The sequence below is a fragment of the Lates calcarifer genome, linkage group LG7_2 (assembly GCF_001640805.2).
Source record: "Lates calcarifer isolate ASB-BC8 linkage group LG7_2, TLL_Latcal_v3, whole genome shotgun sequence".
Lineage (NCBI taxonomy): Eukaryota > Metazoa > Chordata > Actinopteri > Centropomidae > Lates > Lates calcarifer.
Genome location: NC_066854.1, coordinates 9,375,813 through 9,391,377, shown reverse-complemented (window position 1 = coordinate 9,391,377; position 15,565 = coordinate 9,375,813). Strand labels below are relative to the sequence as shown.

The 15,565-nt window shown below is 41.4% G+C and overlaps 1 protein-coding gene and 1 long non-coding RNA gene across 2 annotated transcripts in view; both read right to left on the bottom strand.

Moving 5' to 3' along the window:
• The window catches only part of LOC127139150 (uncharacterized), a 204,025-nt gene that overhangs the window by 57,259 nt on the left and 131,201 nt on the right, over window positions 1-15,565 (bottom strand). The gene's annotated exons all lie outside the window — the stretch shown is intronic.
• On the bottom strand, window positions 1,152-6,505 carry spry2 (sprouty RTK signaling antagonist 2). Its single transcript, XM_018689214.2, has 2 exons — window positions 6,011-6,505; window positions 1,152-3,210 (listed from the first exon to the last, which is right to left on the bottom strand). The coding sequence occupies exon 2, from the start codon at window positions 3,160-3,162 to the stop codon at window positions 2,092-2,094; it is 1,071 nt and encodes a 356-aa protein (XP_018544730.1). The 5' UTR covers window positions 3,163-3,210; window positions 6,011-6,505; the 3' UTR covers window positions 1,152-2,091.

Genomic DNA, 15,565 nt, shown 5'->3' with positions numbered 1-15,565 from the left:
AAGTAGGAGCAGGTAGCTGAGAGGAGCGTTGGGGAGCCAAAATAACCCCCCGACTATTGAGAACAGGATGAATGCATGCCGGGCTGAATACAGGGGTAAACTGTTAGGTCTTTGTCATTCAAAGTGATGCTTTTAACCCTTTGCGGTCCCCTCTTCCTAACAACCCCCCCCACCCCCCCACCCGCCCTTTCCCTCTTCATTCACAGCTGAGACAATGCAGGGGGACAGAGGAGGCCCACGACTGGAAAAGATAAAGACTAAACACAAGATCAGCTCTCCCCTTTTCTGTCTCTAATGGGATTCGGCTGCCCGTTATGTTTCCATCTCCTCTCCTCACTGCTGTAAAAATAGGTGAAAGTTGATAATTATATAAAGCAAGCCCCCCCCCCCCCCACCAACGTCAGTCAAAGGCTGGGGAAGATGAATAACAAACAAGTGAGCGCAGGTTGGGCCTCGCCATGTCAATCACAGCCCTGAATGCATACTGTGCCGCAAACACGTCCGTATGCTGTCAACAAGTGTCAGGGGCTTATGTTTCAGGCTTATGTTTCGCCTGCAGGGACATTCAAAACCAAGGAATTCCTGAACCCTTGATAAAAAAAAAAAAAAAGGCATGGAAAAAAAGGGCCTAGTATCTGCAGGATCCTGAGGAACGTGTATGAAATGAACTTGAAGCCAAGCCAGAGTGTAATAGCAGGCTTACATGAATGCATATTTTGCAAAAAACACAGGTGGAGTGCTTGATTTATAAGATGAAAAAGAGGTGATAGAAGCAAATTTTTGGAGGTGAGGTAAATCATTTTCTGGAGCGCACATGAGCACATTCCTATACGTGTACTTTTTTTTTTCCCCCAGACCCAGATGTTTCTGTTAAAGAGGGTCCAAGGTGAACATTAACGTGTCCGCCGTTTCCCCCTCATTTGATCTCTGTAAACATCACGGAACGATTCCGCCGCAGAGACGAAATGGCAGGGCAGGGCTGATGATAGCTCTGCTCAGGATGTTCGTGCAGAGGTTCAATTAAAAAACGCAGGTGTCTAAGTCTGCCTTAAACTATCTGGAAACAAAACAAAACACACAGCGTGGCACTCCTACATGTTTAGTTGACTTGATGATCATTAAAAGAGACAAAAAACAAGAGGAATAATCCATCAGACTTCAAGGTTGTTTAATTTCAAACGTTAATATATTTGTTTTCTAATTCATAGTGAACTATTCATCCAGCGTTGACACTCCTACAGGTCACCTCCAATCTGCAGCGACTACAGAAGAGCCCCGAAAGAGGTGACACATTTAACGATGCTTTCTCAAAATAAATATTTTTCATTATAAAATAATAAACCTTCAAATAAATATATATTTTTGACTTTACACTAAGCAATGTTGGAATTAGAAAATATTTTTTTCATAAAAGGTCACTGTACAATTTACAAGTAGAAGGGATAAGATTTTTCCTTTGTAAATTACATAAAAATGATTGACATACATTCCAGTGAATGTAAAAACATTGTATGAATGAAGTTTGCTGATTCATATAAATGTGAATTTATCAAGGTGCCTCTGGTATGGCAGAAAACCTTTCACAGTTGAAGTATTATTATATGTACAAAAATAAAACATCTGTCAAACTCATTTTCTAATGTACATACCCTTTGCATTTACTACTTTACATACAGTTAGTAACAGGACTCTGTTCTTAGCATATAAGTTGTATTAAATGTTAAAAAAAGGCTATCAATTTGGACTCTCATTGCAACAACACCATATCTTAGCACTATCAGGGCGAGTGAAGAAATGATTTTTCAGGACAAAAACAGTAGTTGGATATGTCTTCATACCTTTAAACACATGGAGCGCTTATTTTGGTTTACCTTTCAAGTGAAACTCATAACGCTAGGGTGAGTAAATGCATCTCCAGTGCAGGCCTGGCAGGCGTGGATGATGGAAAACACACAAACTCAAACACAACAGCATCATTAGCTTCTTACTCAAACCTTCCCACTACAGAGCTACAGGGCCAAAACACCGAGCAGTTCAGTCAACATGGAGCCTTTCCATCCTTCTGCGTTTCAACACATGCGACCGCCTCGTCTATGTTTGCTTGCCAACATCCTCACAGTGGATTGGTTTTGTGTTCTTGCAACGACAGCCGGGTCGTGTGACTCGGTCATAGCAGCACTGGCACGCGGCGACGCATCCTTTAGCAGGGAGGTAGCAGAGGAGGCAGGGGAAGAACAGGGAGAGGAGCGACACGGTGGTCCAGCGCACACAGCAGTGCGACTGCGTGCATGAGAAGGGCTTGTCGGCGCACGTGTCTTCATCATCGCTGGAGCAGTGGTAGAAGAGCCCCTTAATGCAGCACACGCACGAGCCGTACTCCACCGCACTCTGCGCCGAGCACATGCAGCGCTGGCCGCACATCCAGCAGGACGGGAGCGCCCGCGGGCGGCTGCAGTCCTGGCACTGGCAGCGACCGCAGCTCTCGCACTTGTTGGCGTGTTTGCTGAGGTTTTTGTGGCCGGCCCTGCTGCCCGGCACGGCCACCACCGGCCTGGACTCATCGTTCAAGGGTTTCAGCTCTTCTGAGTTCAGCTCTTCTGAGTTCAGCTCTGCGCGTTTTGGCTGGGTTCTGATGATCTGGTCACCGGCTGTAGGGCTGCTGAGGAGCCTCTGGCCTGAAGAAGTGCTCCCTACGCTGGTCCTGATGCTACTCTGGGAGTCCTCTACACTGGAGGACCACAACACGCCCTCCCTGGAAGGATCTGTGTTCCCATGCTGAGTCAATGAATGCAAGTTGCGGAGATTATTAGGCCTCTCCTCCTGAGTCTCCTGCTGCCCACTTGTCCTTGAACCAGGTGATGACACCAAGTCCTTTTTCTGCTGCCTTTGCTGAGAGGCCGGAGACCTTTGGGCAACTGTGGGCCCTTCTGTGTACTCATTGCTACTCCCAGTTATCCTAATCTGATCCAGAGATAGCACTGTTAGAGTGTGTGGCGGCTGCCCGTTGTTGAGCCCAGAATCTGGTGGAGAGTCGTGGCTTTGTGGAGTCCACGGTTGTGGTCTCCCTTCGTCATGCGGCGCGCCCGGCGAGCCGGTTGATGACGGCGACCACCCGTGGTGTCCTCCTCCCCCATCGCTGTCGTTCTGACTTCTGGTATCCATCTCGGGAGTGAAGGGCCACTCTAGCTGGCATGGGACACATCTGAAGTCCTGTAAAAGAAACAGACAGTTTATATCTGTGTGTGTGTGTGCCAAGACATGCAAATGATGACATGCAAATATTAACTGATACCTGTACAAGCACCACTATGGAAATAAGGCCTGACACACATCACACAGTTGGGGACAGAGATGGGTGTGTTTGATTACATAGTTGATGTAATGTCTGAGGCTGGTAGTGAGGGGTGGTGGGTCGCAAGCCGCAATGCTTCAAACTAAAGGTGTTTGCTCGAAGCTGTTCAAAGTGCCACATCCTAACTTGATATTTAACAACTGATCGCTTTATTGAATTTAGATGCTTCTCCGCCAGTTGTCAGTGCGAATTTCCTGTTTGCCCACACATACAGTACAACACAACAACAACTAACCACACTACGGAAAACAAACGACGACACTGGCTTGGACCAAAGAGCTACAAACGTCCATCAGTCAATGGACAGAAAATCAATCTGCGGGGTGCCTTCGCAGCTTAAGATGGCAACCGTGAACTAGGTCAAGTCTAGGCGGGGACTCACTCTCTCCTTCATTTCCTGCTCTCTCTCCACCATCTGTACAAAACTCTGTAAATACCCTAAAATACCTCAAAATTTTGAGAAAATACACGTTGAATGAATATATCCTATTTTGTTTTTCGATTCTAAATTTATATTTTTAGGTTTCAGGCTGATAGTCAATGGGATATATCAATTTGGGCTTTGGTTAAACTGTGTTTTTATCATTTATTTTCTGCCATTCTGTGCCATGGGCCAAAAACAATCAGATTGGAGCAAAGTTAAGTGGCAACCATCTTCATAATAAAATAATAATTTTAGTGATGTTTCTGACGAAACATTAAAGAATTTGCTTTTCATGCTTTTTTTCTGTCCTACATAACAGTAAACTGAACATTATTGGATTTTGGACTGTTGGTCTGAGAGCACAAGACATGTAAAGACGTTGCCTTGGCCTGTGAGAACTTATGACGACCGCCTTTCTGACAGGCTACAGACAAAAGGTTAATCAAGAAAATAATGAGCAGATAATGAACATAATCCTTAGCTGCAGCCTTAGTGGACACATGCTTCTACTTCTAATGCAACTGTCTGTCAAATGAAAGCAAATATGTATTTAATTTACAACGTCCTCCATTAAATATCTTGTTTCTCAGGGGCTGTGTATGCTAGCGTTCAAAGTTTAGCTTTTTTCTGCAAGGTTTATTGAGGGTCAATGGAAGCAGGGTACGTTATTTAAGACTGATATAGGTCAAAGAGATAACAGATGATGAATGTTAAAGCACACACAAGAGTGAACTATATGGCAAAATGGGAGAGAGCGAGTCTTTTTGTTAATTACTGGACAGGCTTCTGGTGTAAGGATTCAACACCATGTGTACATTATTTAAGTTTCTAACCGTGAGTAACAATTCTGACCCTCAGTCTATAGGAGCTCAAGGCCCTGAATCAGTTATTATCTCACTGTGTCATTGTATGGAGAGAGTGAGGATTAGCATATTGCACTGTCACTCTGCATTAATCTAACATATTCAAATGCACAGCCTTGTTTTCACCAACATATCACACCAAAGTAAAGAAACTGACAGTAGTGGCCTTAATTCTCCTTCCTTGCGCTAATTAGCTTTCAAATGCCTTCTTTCGTGGAGGGGTGGGGAGGTATGAGCCCCCCCTTTCCCTCCCTTTCAATGACAATACAGGAAGGGCCTTTGTTTGTTGCATGACAAATGGCCTGCGGCAACCTTCCCCATTCTAACACATTTACATTGTGACACTCCTGAAAAGAAGATGAGTGACAAGATAAAAAGTGCGGAGCATGAAAGGGCCTGTGTAAAGTGTGAGAGATGCGCTCGAGGGTGGTGGTGGGAGAGCTCTCTGTGAACATGCATGAGGGTTCTTTAGGATTTATCAGCTTTTCTGCTCCAAATGAAGAGCTTGAAAGGCACACTCAAATTTTAAGCTATTAGGGAGGGGGGGCATGTACAGCCCTCATCTCCTTACAGGCCTGTGTGCAAGCCATGTTGGCCACAGTGGGTGGGTGAAGCGCGAGGGCTGATGGAAGTAAACTGGTGCAAACTTGATGGCATCAGCTCCAAAACATAACAGGTTCAAGATATGAAAATACCAAGATTCTGCATGCAAACACTCGACAAATTAAAAGGCTGCAGCCAAAACTCCACACAGTACGTTGAGTTAAATATAGAAATCCAATGACTCATATTGTTGCTGATACACAACTGATAAGTTAGTGTTTTCCACTGTGTGTGGCAGATTTAGATCACAAATACACGAGTAGTGGCAAAAAAGAGTCATGAAAGCCTAGTAGATAAACTGTGTGTGTGTGTGTTTGGGGGTGGGGTGGGGGGGCATGGTATGTGAATGCACATATGAGTAAACACATGTGTCAACTTGGACTTGACTACTTCCTAAAAACAAAAAAACAGGCACTAACAGTGTGATAAACAATTAAATTAGACATTAGACCCAGCCCAGGGAAAGGCACAGGCTTACTGTTACACAGAGTGAAAACACCTGTCTTCATTAGTGGAAAATTGCACTTTTATGCTAAAAATAGCTGTCAAAAGTAGGCCCTTTCTATTAAAACCATAACATTATACTGTATGTGTGGTCTATAGTAGGCTAAAGTAAACGGGGGGAGTTAAAAGAGGCTATAAATGCTAGCAAAAAGTACGAAAAAAGACTTTTTAGCGTGGTAATTACACAACTTATACCAAGAAATACACATTGTTTAAAAAACGACTCTTCACAACAGTTTGGAGTATACAGAAGGCGACACTTACCGTGCTTCCGACGCTTCAGCCCCTGTTTAGGTGAAATAAATCCAATTTGAGAGCGTTTATTCCCTAGATCAGCAGCTCAGTCGGGAAAGCCGTCAGTAAAATCCATTGAGAAAGTTTCCAAGCGGAGCGCATTTTCGTTAAAAAGCAGCGCTAAGATGTAAATCCCGTGTTTTGCGCAAGACCACGAGGCATTAAAACAGACGACAACTTCAGTCAAGTCAGCGCCGGAAAGTAAACTTAGCTTGACTCCACTTTTCTTGCAACAAGGAGAAGAGGAGGAGGAAAAAAGACAGAAGCGAGGGACGAAACTCCAGCTCCGAAGTAGTTTTAATTCGTTGTGTTTTATCCGCACGGGCTCTGAGGGGTTGCGAGTACTTTTTCTCGTGTGTGAGTGTTTTTTTCTTTTTTTCTGCTCTTTCCGGAGAGGAGGTCGGGATTTGGGCTGTAAATGGCGTCAAGCTGAAGAGAGGGGTGGAGGGTGGGGGGAACAGAGCGCTTGTTGTTGCAGCGGATATCTCGCATCCGGTGCTCAGCCATTGGCTGTTAGAGAGCAGCCATTCACACCCAGTCTGATCAATTATACTGCAGCGGCCAAGCTCCGCCGGTCAGTCGCTGTGGGAATGTGGGTGAGTGCTGCCCTCCAAACGTCTTGGGTTTCTTATCAGCGGTGACCCATTTTTAAAGTAAGACTTTACATATCACTGCCCTGAAATTTATCTCTTACAGCAGGTCATGCTGGTGGGGTAGTTTGGGGGACAGTTCAAGTTTCACATAGGCTGCAAATAAAAGTCTTAATTTAGCAGGTGGTCACCAATGACCAATTTAAACAATTACATTTAATATTAATACAGTTGATGAGACTTTTGAAATATTGTATTCATCTTAATTCATGGATAAAACAATACAAAATAACATACTGAAAGTTTCTTTAGAAAAAAGTCATTTTAAATCTAACTACAATATCCTTGGTAGTACATCTGTATCTGGGTGGAAAGTATCAAAGTACATTATATAGGTATCAGTAATCCAGTTTTTTATATTACTTTTTATTTCCATTTCGTGTTACTACACTTCTGCTCCACTACATTTCAGGGGGAAATACTAGTTTTTACTCCACTACATTATCCGACAGCTACTTACATTACAGATTACTATTTTATACACAAAGTATGTGATTACCTTGAAATATATGTTGCTTTTTTATAGGTAAAAGTACTCAGTAACACTTAAAGTAAAGCATATTAAAATGCTTCTTCCATGTAAATTTATCAATAATAATAATTCAATAACAATAATTATGAAATGGCTATTTTGCATAATGAGCACTTTTACTTTATATTTTGTGTATATTTTACCAGTGATACATCTGTACTTTTACTCTGAAGGGTTTTTCTTGTAGTATAGTATTTTGTTTTGGTTTTTTGTATTGGACTATTTTTACACTGTAGTATTGCTACTGTAACTTAAGTAAAGGATCTTAATACTTCCACTTAGCGCAAACAGACCATTACACTCCAGTATTTCCCCCTGAAATGTAGTGGAGTATAAACATAAACTGGACATACCACAGTAAAGTACAAGTACCTCAATACAACCACAGCTATTTTAATTACAATTATAGATTTTTTTCTTTACTTTGGCCACACATGATGAAAAAAAGTTAACCCTGTTGTATTTCTTATTTTTAGCATTTTGTAGAAAATGATTTGCCTCCTTTGCTTCATTTCCATATTTCATAGAAGTTTAATTAAGGTATGGGAATATACAATTTAAAAACAGCACCCAAAATAAATTCAAAAGAAACGGAGTGGTTTAAGCACAAGGACTGTAGCATCAGATAACTTCGATCAATGAGAAATGTACTGTCAAAGGAGACAAGAGTAGTTTCACACATGCATATTGACTTGCCTTTGATTTACGGTGCAGTGTGTTAATCATACTGAGCTTCCGTGGACACTTTGTCCATTCTGAACCATCTGAGGCTTGTTGCTAATTTGCTATAGATCTACAGCAAAAGAAATCCACAGGAACTGATACAACTAATTAGCCCATCTGTTGAATAATTGTGGAGCAGCACCCCCCTGTGGACTATTCTTAAAACTGCAGCTTACAATCAATAGAGGATAACAGAACACTGCATGAGGGGAAAAGTGTCAAATCAAAAGCTATGAGATCAGCTTAAATGTCTCTGTCAACCAGCTGGAAAAGTTTCTTAATTATTCTCATAATTATTCTGATTATCTGAGGCTCTGCCAGTGAGGGAACATGAAACATCAGCATGTCGGAAAAGTCAGAATGCTCTCACTCATCATCTTAAAAGTCAAACACAGCGCTCCCCCGCAATGAAACAGAGACCTTCTCCAGAGCTTCACTGAAAACAATGTGAGCTGTGACATATCTCTCACCCTATAGTGTTTGATCAATTCTGGACAGAATAATTATGAAGTTGTGAGTGCTACACCACTTAGAGAGGTCACTTTAATCAACTCAGAGTATGCCTTGGCAAATTAACTTGGATCCAGGTCAGGAAGCTTTCAAGACTTCCCTCTTTCTTTAAACAATTTGTCTTCCTTTGTTTCTCCTGTCTTCTTGTCTGTTGTTGATTTACCTTTAAAGCTTTTTATTCTTGTTCATGTTGTTGAAATAATGGAAATGTTACAAGCTTACAGCAAGAGCATGTCACTGACAATTGTTTTGTTTCAGGGTTGTCAAATGTAGAGACAGAAATGTAAGAAATCAAGTTATTTTTATAGTTAAGTTCTCCGCAGTCATTCATTCAATGGTATTTCAGCTTGTCAAAGTTTCAACAAACTTATGTGAGTTCATTTTAAAGGTCCTACACACTCATGATTCTCCCACACAGGCATTTTCACCCACTGACTTTTCTTTAAACTTCTACTTATTCATGTTGCACCTGTTACGACGGTGTAGCCTACAGTCTTATCATTCTTAATCTGCGCAAATGAGTTCAGTGTTGGTAACTTGGACGCACCGTGGACCAAGCTGTATTGACAGCTCTGACCTTTGAGTGGACGGAACGCCAACACAAAGGAGGCTAACGTAGTTTATTAGCTGTGTTGCTTCATCCAGTTTTATTTAACCTTCTCCATCAGACTAAACCATTCCACAAAATGCAGGTGGTTAGGTACAGATAATTATGTTGTTCTCGACTTGTTGTCAAGTCAAATTTTGTTGATATAGCACAATGTCACAAATTTGCCTCAAGGGGCTTAACAATCTGTAAACCTTAGATCCATAAATTGGACAAGGTAAAACTCGCCAACAAAGCTGCTTACTGGTCAAACACAGAGCAACAGAGGAGAGGTCTCTCTTCCAGGTTGGACATGCAATTGATATTGTGTGTACAGATAAAGCAACAAAGTAGATTTACAGTACAATCAGTACAATGGACAATAAGGATGACCATTACAGATTGTGAACATCAATGCAGAAGAATATGATCTGGGTGGATACTGAGTTACTCGCAGGTGCTGTCAATAGAGACCTGGAAAGAGGACGGACTACACAAACACAGATCCAGATCCAAAACATTTGGAATGAAGCACTGGCAGCCAAGAGAGGGGGAGAGGTCCCAGGATGAATGAGGGTCCAGCACAGAGAGCCAGAGTGAAGAGAGGACAGGGAGGAGAGAGAAAAGGGGGTGGGGGTGGGGTGGGGGGCAGAGCCTGGAGACTCACATCGTGAGGAATTAAACAAGTAGAGGGTTAGAAAGATGCAGTGCCTATCAGAGGGTTTACAGTAATTTTGTTGGCAGGACAAGATGAACTATACTGAATGTACTAGATTTAATGGATTTATTGAGACTGACCTTCCATTGGGAGGTCACACATACAAGGCCTCTATTAAGCAAAGAATAAGCTACTAACTTAAAGTTAAGGCATAAAGATGAGTCTAAGTCTGGATTTGAATGCTTCAATGGAGTCAGACTGTTTATTGTCAGCAGGGAGGTTGTTCCAGAGGAAGAGGACACAATAGGTAAAGGCCTGCAGCCTGTGGACTTCTTTTTAACTCTGAGCCCTGTATTGTGAGAGTGAAAAGCATGGGGTGGTATATAAGCTTTAAGGAGATCAGACAGATATGACGGGACATGCCCATGGATTTTGTTAGTTAGATTTAGATAAAATGCTAACTGTGGCATTCTGAACCATTGAAAGATGTTTGAATGGAGCATGTGTCATGCCAGAAAACACAGCATTATATCCAGTCTCGATTATGCAAAGGCATGAATTAGGTCTACAGAAAAGAGAATTTTAGCTGTTACGCAGGTGAAAGAAGTGTTGATCAAAAGAGAGTGTAGGATCAAACGCAAAACCGAGGCTCTTGGCTGTCATACTCTGAGAAATCACACAGTTGACGAGTGTTACAGTTAACTTGTTAAAACTGGCGTCTCCGTCGGGCTGGGCCAATGATTGGCATCTCAGTTTTATCTTAATATAAAAACAGGATTTTTTTTAAACATCCAGCTTTTCACAGTGGACAAGTAGGCCTCTAATTTGATAGTTTGATAAAAGGCATTAGCTTTTACTGGAGGATATTGGAGAACTGAGTATCATCAGCAGAGCCAAGAGATAAACATAGGAGAAAGGCAAGGGGCCATGAACAGAGCTCTGTGGCACTCCATATTTCACATCATCAAAACTGGTGTAGTATTATTGTTCACACAAGTATGACTTAAACCATGCGAGAGCCAGGCCACAGACACCAAATTGGTTTCCCAATTGGTTTAGGAGTATGCAGTGATATCTAGTATCAGCAGCTGTATTGAGATCAAGCAAGAGAAGAACAGAGGTGGAATCTGAATCCTCCACAGTGAACAGAGGATAATTTACCACTTTAGCAAATGCAGTTTCAGCAGAGCCCTGCAACTCTACTGTAACTACACTCACTTAAGTGGTAAACGATAATGTAAGCATAAGCAGAACTCAACTGATCAGACATAATAACAGAAGCACCAGTGGATGTGCAGGTCTTTAAAGCTGATTGCCAAGTACATCTGCACCACTTAGTATCAACTGATTGCAGCTGTGGCCAGGGACAGGTTTCCAATTCTTGTATTTAAAGGAAGTAGATAAAAAAGTAAGCTTACACATACAGAAAAATACACAAAAAGGCTGATTAAAATATGGGCTGTCATCTCACAGGGCTGGGGTTTAAGGATTGGCTCAGGATCAGGATTACAATTCAGTTTGGCAACAATAAATATTAAAGTAAAACCTTGTTAAAACAGCTATAATAAATATTCTATAAAAACAATGTGAAAGAAGGCACATGTAGTAACTCTCATATTGTTCTTGTCACAGCAGGCAGCTGTTTTCAGGGAAAAAGCTCTTACACTGCTCTGTACACTGCCTGCTCAGCTCAGAAGACACACAGAAAAGTTAGCAGTTAGCTGGTAAACACAGTGGAGTATTTAGCGGCTAAAGAGCCAGATATTTAACTGAAGAAAAAAGAGAGAGTGGATATTGGACTAACAATCACCAGGTGACCATAAACACAACACCAAATCAAACTGTTTTCTAACTAGTTCACTGTAACAGTTTACAAAGTGATACATAGTATGTCATTGTTGTCTTTATACTGTGTTTCTGCTCCCCCAAGTGGCCAAAAAAGTTATTGCAGCTTTAAAGTTGCAGAACATCATTGGCTGTTATTTTCCCTATTTCAAACTGAATGATAGCAATACACCTGCCCCTTCTTGGTTCAGGACACACATTGTTTCATTTCTATCAGCACAGCATCAGAATAAAGTTAACTATATCGGCACAACCTTTAACCTCAGTGTTCCCGAGGGAAATTCATGCTGGATTTATGCACACAGCCACTTTCTATCTGCTTCTGTCTGGATAAAGACCATCATGGCAATATAGGGGCCTCTAGTGCTGCTTTAAAATTTCCATCTTGTACAATGATGACATGACATCTTAATTTAAAGCATTTGACAGTACCACAATAACATGCAGTTTTAATGTGGGAAGCCCCACTGTTACCCCTGAACAAAAGACAAGAATAAAGAGTATTATCTGCAAGAGCACATGATGTTCCCTTTTGTTTTTGTCTCACCAACATTCACTTCCTTCTCGTCTCAGCAATTTCCTCCCCAGACTCTTGTGGATTTCTGAGTAAACAAGTTCCATTTACCTAGTTTTCACATCTGCGGTGCTATGATGCAACGGCAACAAATTTGGAAAGTATCCTCAATAGACACACTTTTGCTGATGAGCTGCGCAGCCATGCATAAGTATGAGTGAAGGGCGAAGATGTAGGCTGATAACTAATTTTCCTCTTATTTCACACTCACACTAACACCTTGCTGATTATGTAAACACCTGAGTTAGTTTGTTTTTTGCTGGGAAATGAGCACTCAAGTGGACAGACAACCCTCATTTCCCTCCTTACTTAGGGCACACCTTGCACCTTCAATCAGAACTGTTTCCTTAAGGGAGTTGGTGCAATCAAGCGTGGAAGTCTAACACTAAGGCCCTTTATAAGCTGTAACACTGCTCCGCTCAGTAGTTAGAAATAACTCAAAACTATTAAATTAAACCACCTTTACCATTTGTATTCACTAGATAAATACTGAGAGTGTGATTATGGTACTCAAGCACAAGAAAAGTGAAGATAAAAATATTTGTAGCACTCTCTAGTACCCTCAAAATTAATAACACGGTGACAGGCAATAACATTGTTTCACCTATCTTGTCCCCAGAAAATCTGCTGATGCACCTTGACAATAAAAGACCACTTAGTTGAATTTAGCTTGCATTCCAGTAGTGTTGGAGGCCTTAACATCCATCATACACTCGCCCAGCCATCTCTCAGGCTGCTGAATCAAGCATGATTAATGTCCATTTACTGTGGAGCCAGCAAGGTTTGAAAATTGAGTATGTAATGATGGCTGAGTTACAGCAATTCCAAAAGTTTTTGTCCTGCACAACAAGCAATGGTCTTTCTTTTCTACTCTCAGAATACCTGAACAGTGAATCTCACTCCCTGCTGAGCCCGTCAGAATGCCCTGCACATAAAAAAAAGAGAAAATTGAAATGAAACCCAAAACCCCTGCTGCTGCGGGAGATGAACTGTGTCTGGATTGTCAAGCAGACACTGCAAACTGTTTGAAATAGCCTTGTAAAAGGACAGAGTCTCAAAGTCCATCGCCTCTCCTCTCTGGCACACACACTGAGATGGAGCTCAAGCTGCTGTATTGCTGTGATATGATCCTGATGAGTGGGCCATTACAGCTGCCAGGTTTAGCACTGTACTACTACATTTATTCAGAAATGTGTGATACAGATGTAACAAAGTCATTCATTTACTTTGTGTTTCTTTATCAATCAGTGAGTGTAATGATTTTTTGCTAAACATGCCACTGTCTCACTTTCTATTCTCACATGGCATCTATATAGCTTATGGTAAAAACACTCGATTTACAACTCAAAATCTGTAACAGTGAGTCTTTGATTTCAGACAGAGGTTGATTAAAACAGGTTTCTCATTTCTAGCTAGCTACCGTCTGTTTTGTTGGCTGGGATGACAAAACTGGCAGCTTTTATCAGCTGTAGCTTGCTAGCTAATTAAGCTAATGTTAGCTCCATGTTCTTAAACATGTGCTTATGGCTACATACATTGATATTGTGCTGAAAGACTTGTTGCTTAGCTCACACCCTAGTTCGCATCTTCAAGTATTATGTTTTCACTTGTAATGTTAGAAGAGGGCACTAACTGATGTGTTTAGGAAACATGACTATCTATCACAGATAATGTGTTTGGCTGTGGATGCTGGAGTGTAACCTCCTCAAAGAGCAGGGCGGACCTGCTAATGTTAACCTAACCTCTGATAGCATACAGGACTGTCTTCCACACAGTGGGGAAATACCATACAGTCTATGTGCCATGAACAGGACCTTTTTTTTAACAGTAATCTGTAGCCCTAGAAAATTATGTAGTTGGTTGATGATGTGATCCGTGTATTTGGAAGTAACCTACTACAGTGTGTAATTTGCTAGTTAGCTAAACATGATAGCATTTCCAGGTTAAATTAGGACAGATAAACAGACTATTTAATCCATTCCTCTTGTGTTTTTGGTCACAGAAAGACAAACAAAGACACCACCCTCCAAACTCTTAAAATGCAGAGCGTAGCTTTTACTACAGCCCTATGCCCATAACACGCTTGACAGACCTGCTGTGCCCTTCGGTTGCAAAGCAATAATTGGATAACTGGTGTTAGTATACGGTGAATTAACTTAAAATAAAGTCAGAAAAGCATCAAAGAGAAGACAGCTTCTATCAGGAAAAATGGATAGGGGAACTGGTGGGGACAAATGATTCCCTGCTTACAGTTAGGGCCCAGTCACACAAGCACACAAGTTTATTTGAATGTGCTATAATCACTGCTATCAGTAGATTTGATTATGCCAGAAAAGCGTGCAGCTTTGCCCACACTTGCTTCATAATAAGCAAGTGTGGGCAAAGCTGCTTAAATGTTCAGGCGTCGGTTGTATGATGTTGAATCTCTATCATGATAAAACAGCAGCAGCTACACAAACTTGCTGCTTTGACTTTGTCAGCTTCTGAAAAGGCAGTTGTACCATAGAGTCCAAAAGGGGAAAGTTATCTTTTAGCACATGTGATTCTTCTCTATGTGATTCTTCTGGTATATTAAATGCTGTAGTGAAGAAGGGCTGCAAGATGGTGTAAGTTGATTAACAACTTCTGTAACTACTTGTGTTTGGCTTTTAACTTTCTGCTTTTTCTGGACTCTTAATTCAACATTTCTTCTGCTATTGATTGTCTGGAAGTGCTTGAGTTTAAAGTCAGAGCTGACTGGTTGATTTTAAAAACGACTGTTGTCTGCAGCCACAGAACAATGTCTGACTGACTTGGTTCAAGAGGGTGTTTTAGCCGACTCTGGAGAAATGACCCACATAACATGAATTGGAATTTTCTCTGTTATTACTTCACATGTCTGAATTAAAATCTACGGAAATGGGACTGTCACATTTGACAACATAGCCAGTTTACTTTAGCGAATAAATACCACTTGTAACTTTGAGCACATAATCAATAAAGTGTGAAATAGTCCCTCTCCACAACAACTTCCCACTTCTGTACATAGACACAACATTCCCCATATACATTAGTTTTTGTTCTGTATTCCACTCTGTATGCTAATATGAATAGCATGACCCCATGGAGTTCACAGCTTTGACTACTGACTCTTTGTTGACTTCTCTGCCGCCTCTCCTTTTCATTACAATACAGAGAATACATGCAAGTACACAGAGGCTATGCTGAAGCGTCTCAGTGGATGCTTATAGCATGCCCGGTTGGGGCAGAATTGGAGAGGAGAAAAGGGAATCACAGAATAGTTGCTGTTGGTGCTACGAGTCGTGCTATGGGTACTGAGTGAGGCTGGGCTAGCCGTTCTTTTGTCTGGGTGGTGAGAACCTGGCTATTGACTGACTGAAAACACTGCAGAAATGTTCCATCTTGAAAAGTAATTTAATATGCTGCCTTTTATATTTAAATTAAAAA

What these genes read in the sequence shown, in the direction of transcription:
- spry2 (XM_018689214.2), bottom strand. Translation starts at nt 3,162, where the DNA reads ATGGATACCAGAAGTCAGAACGACAGCGATGGGGGAGGAGGACACCAC.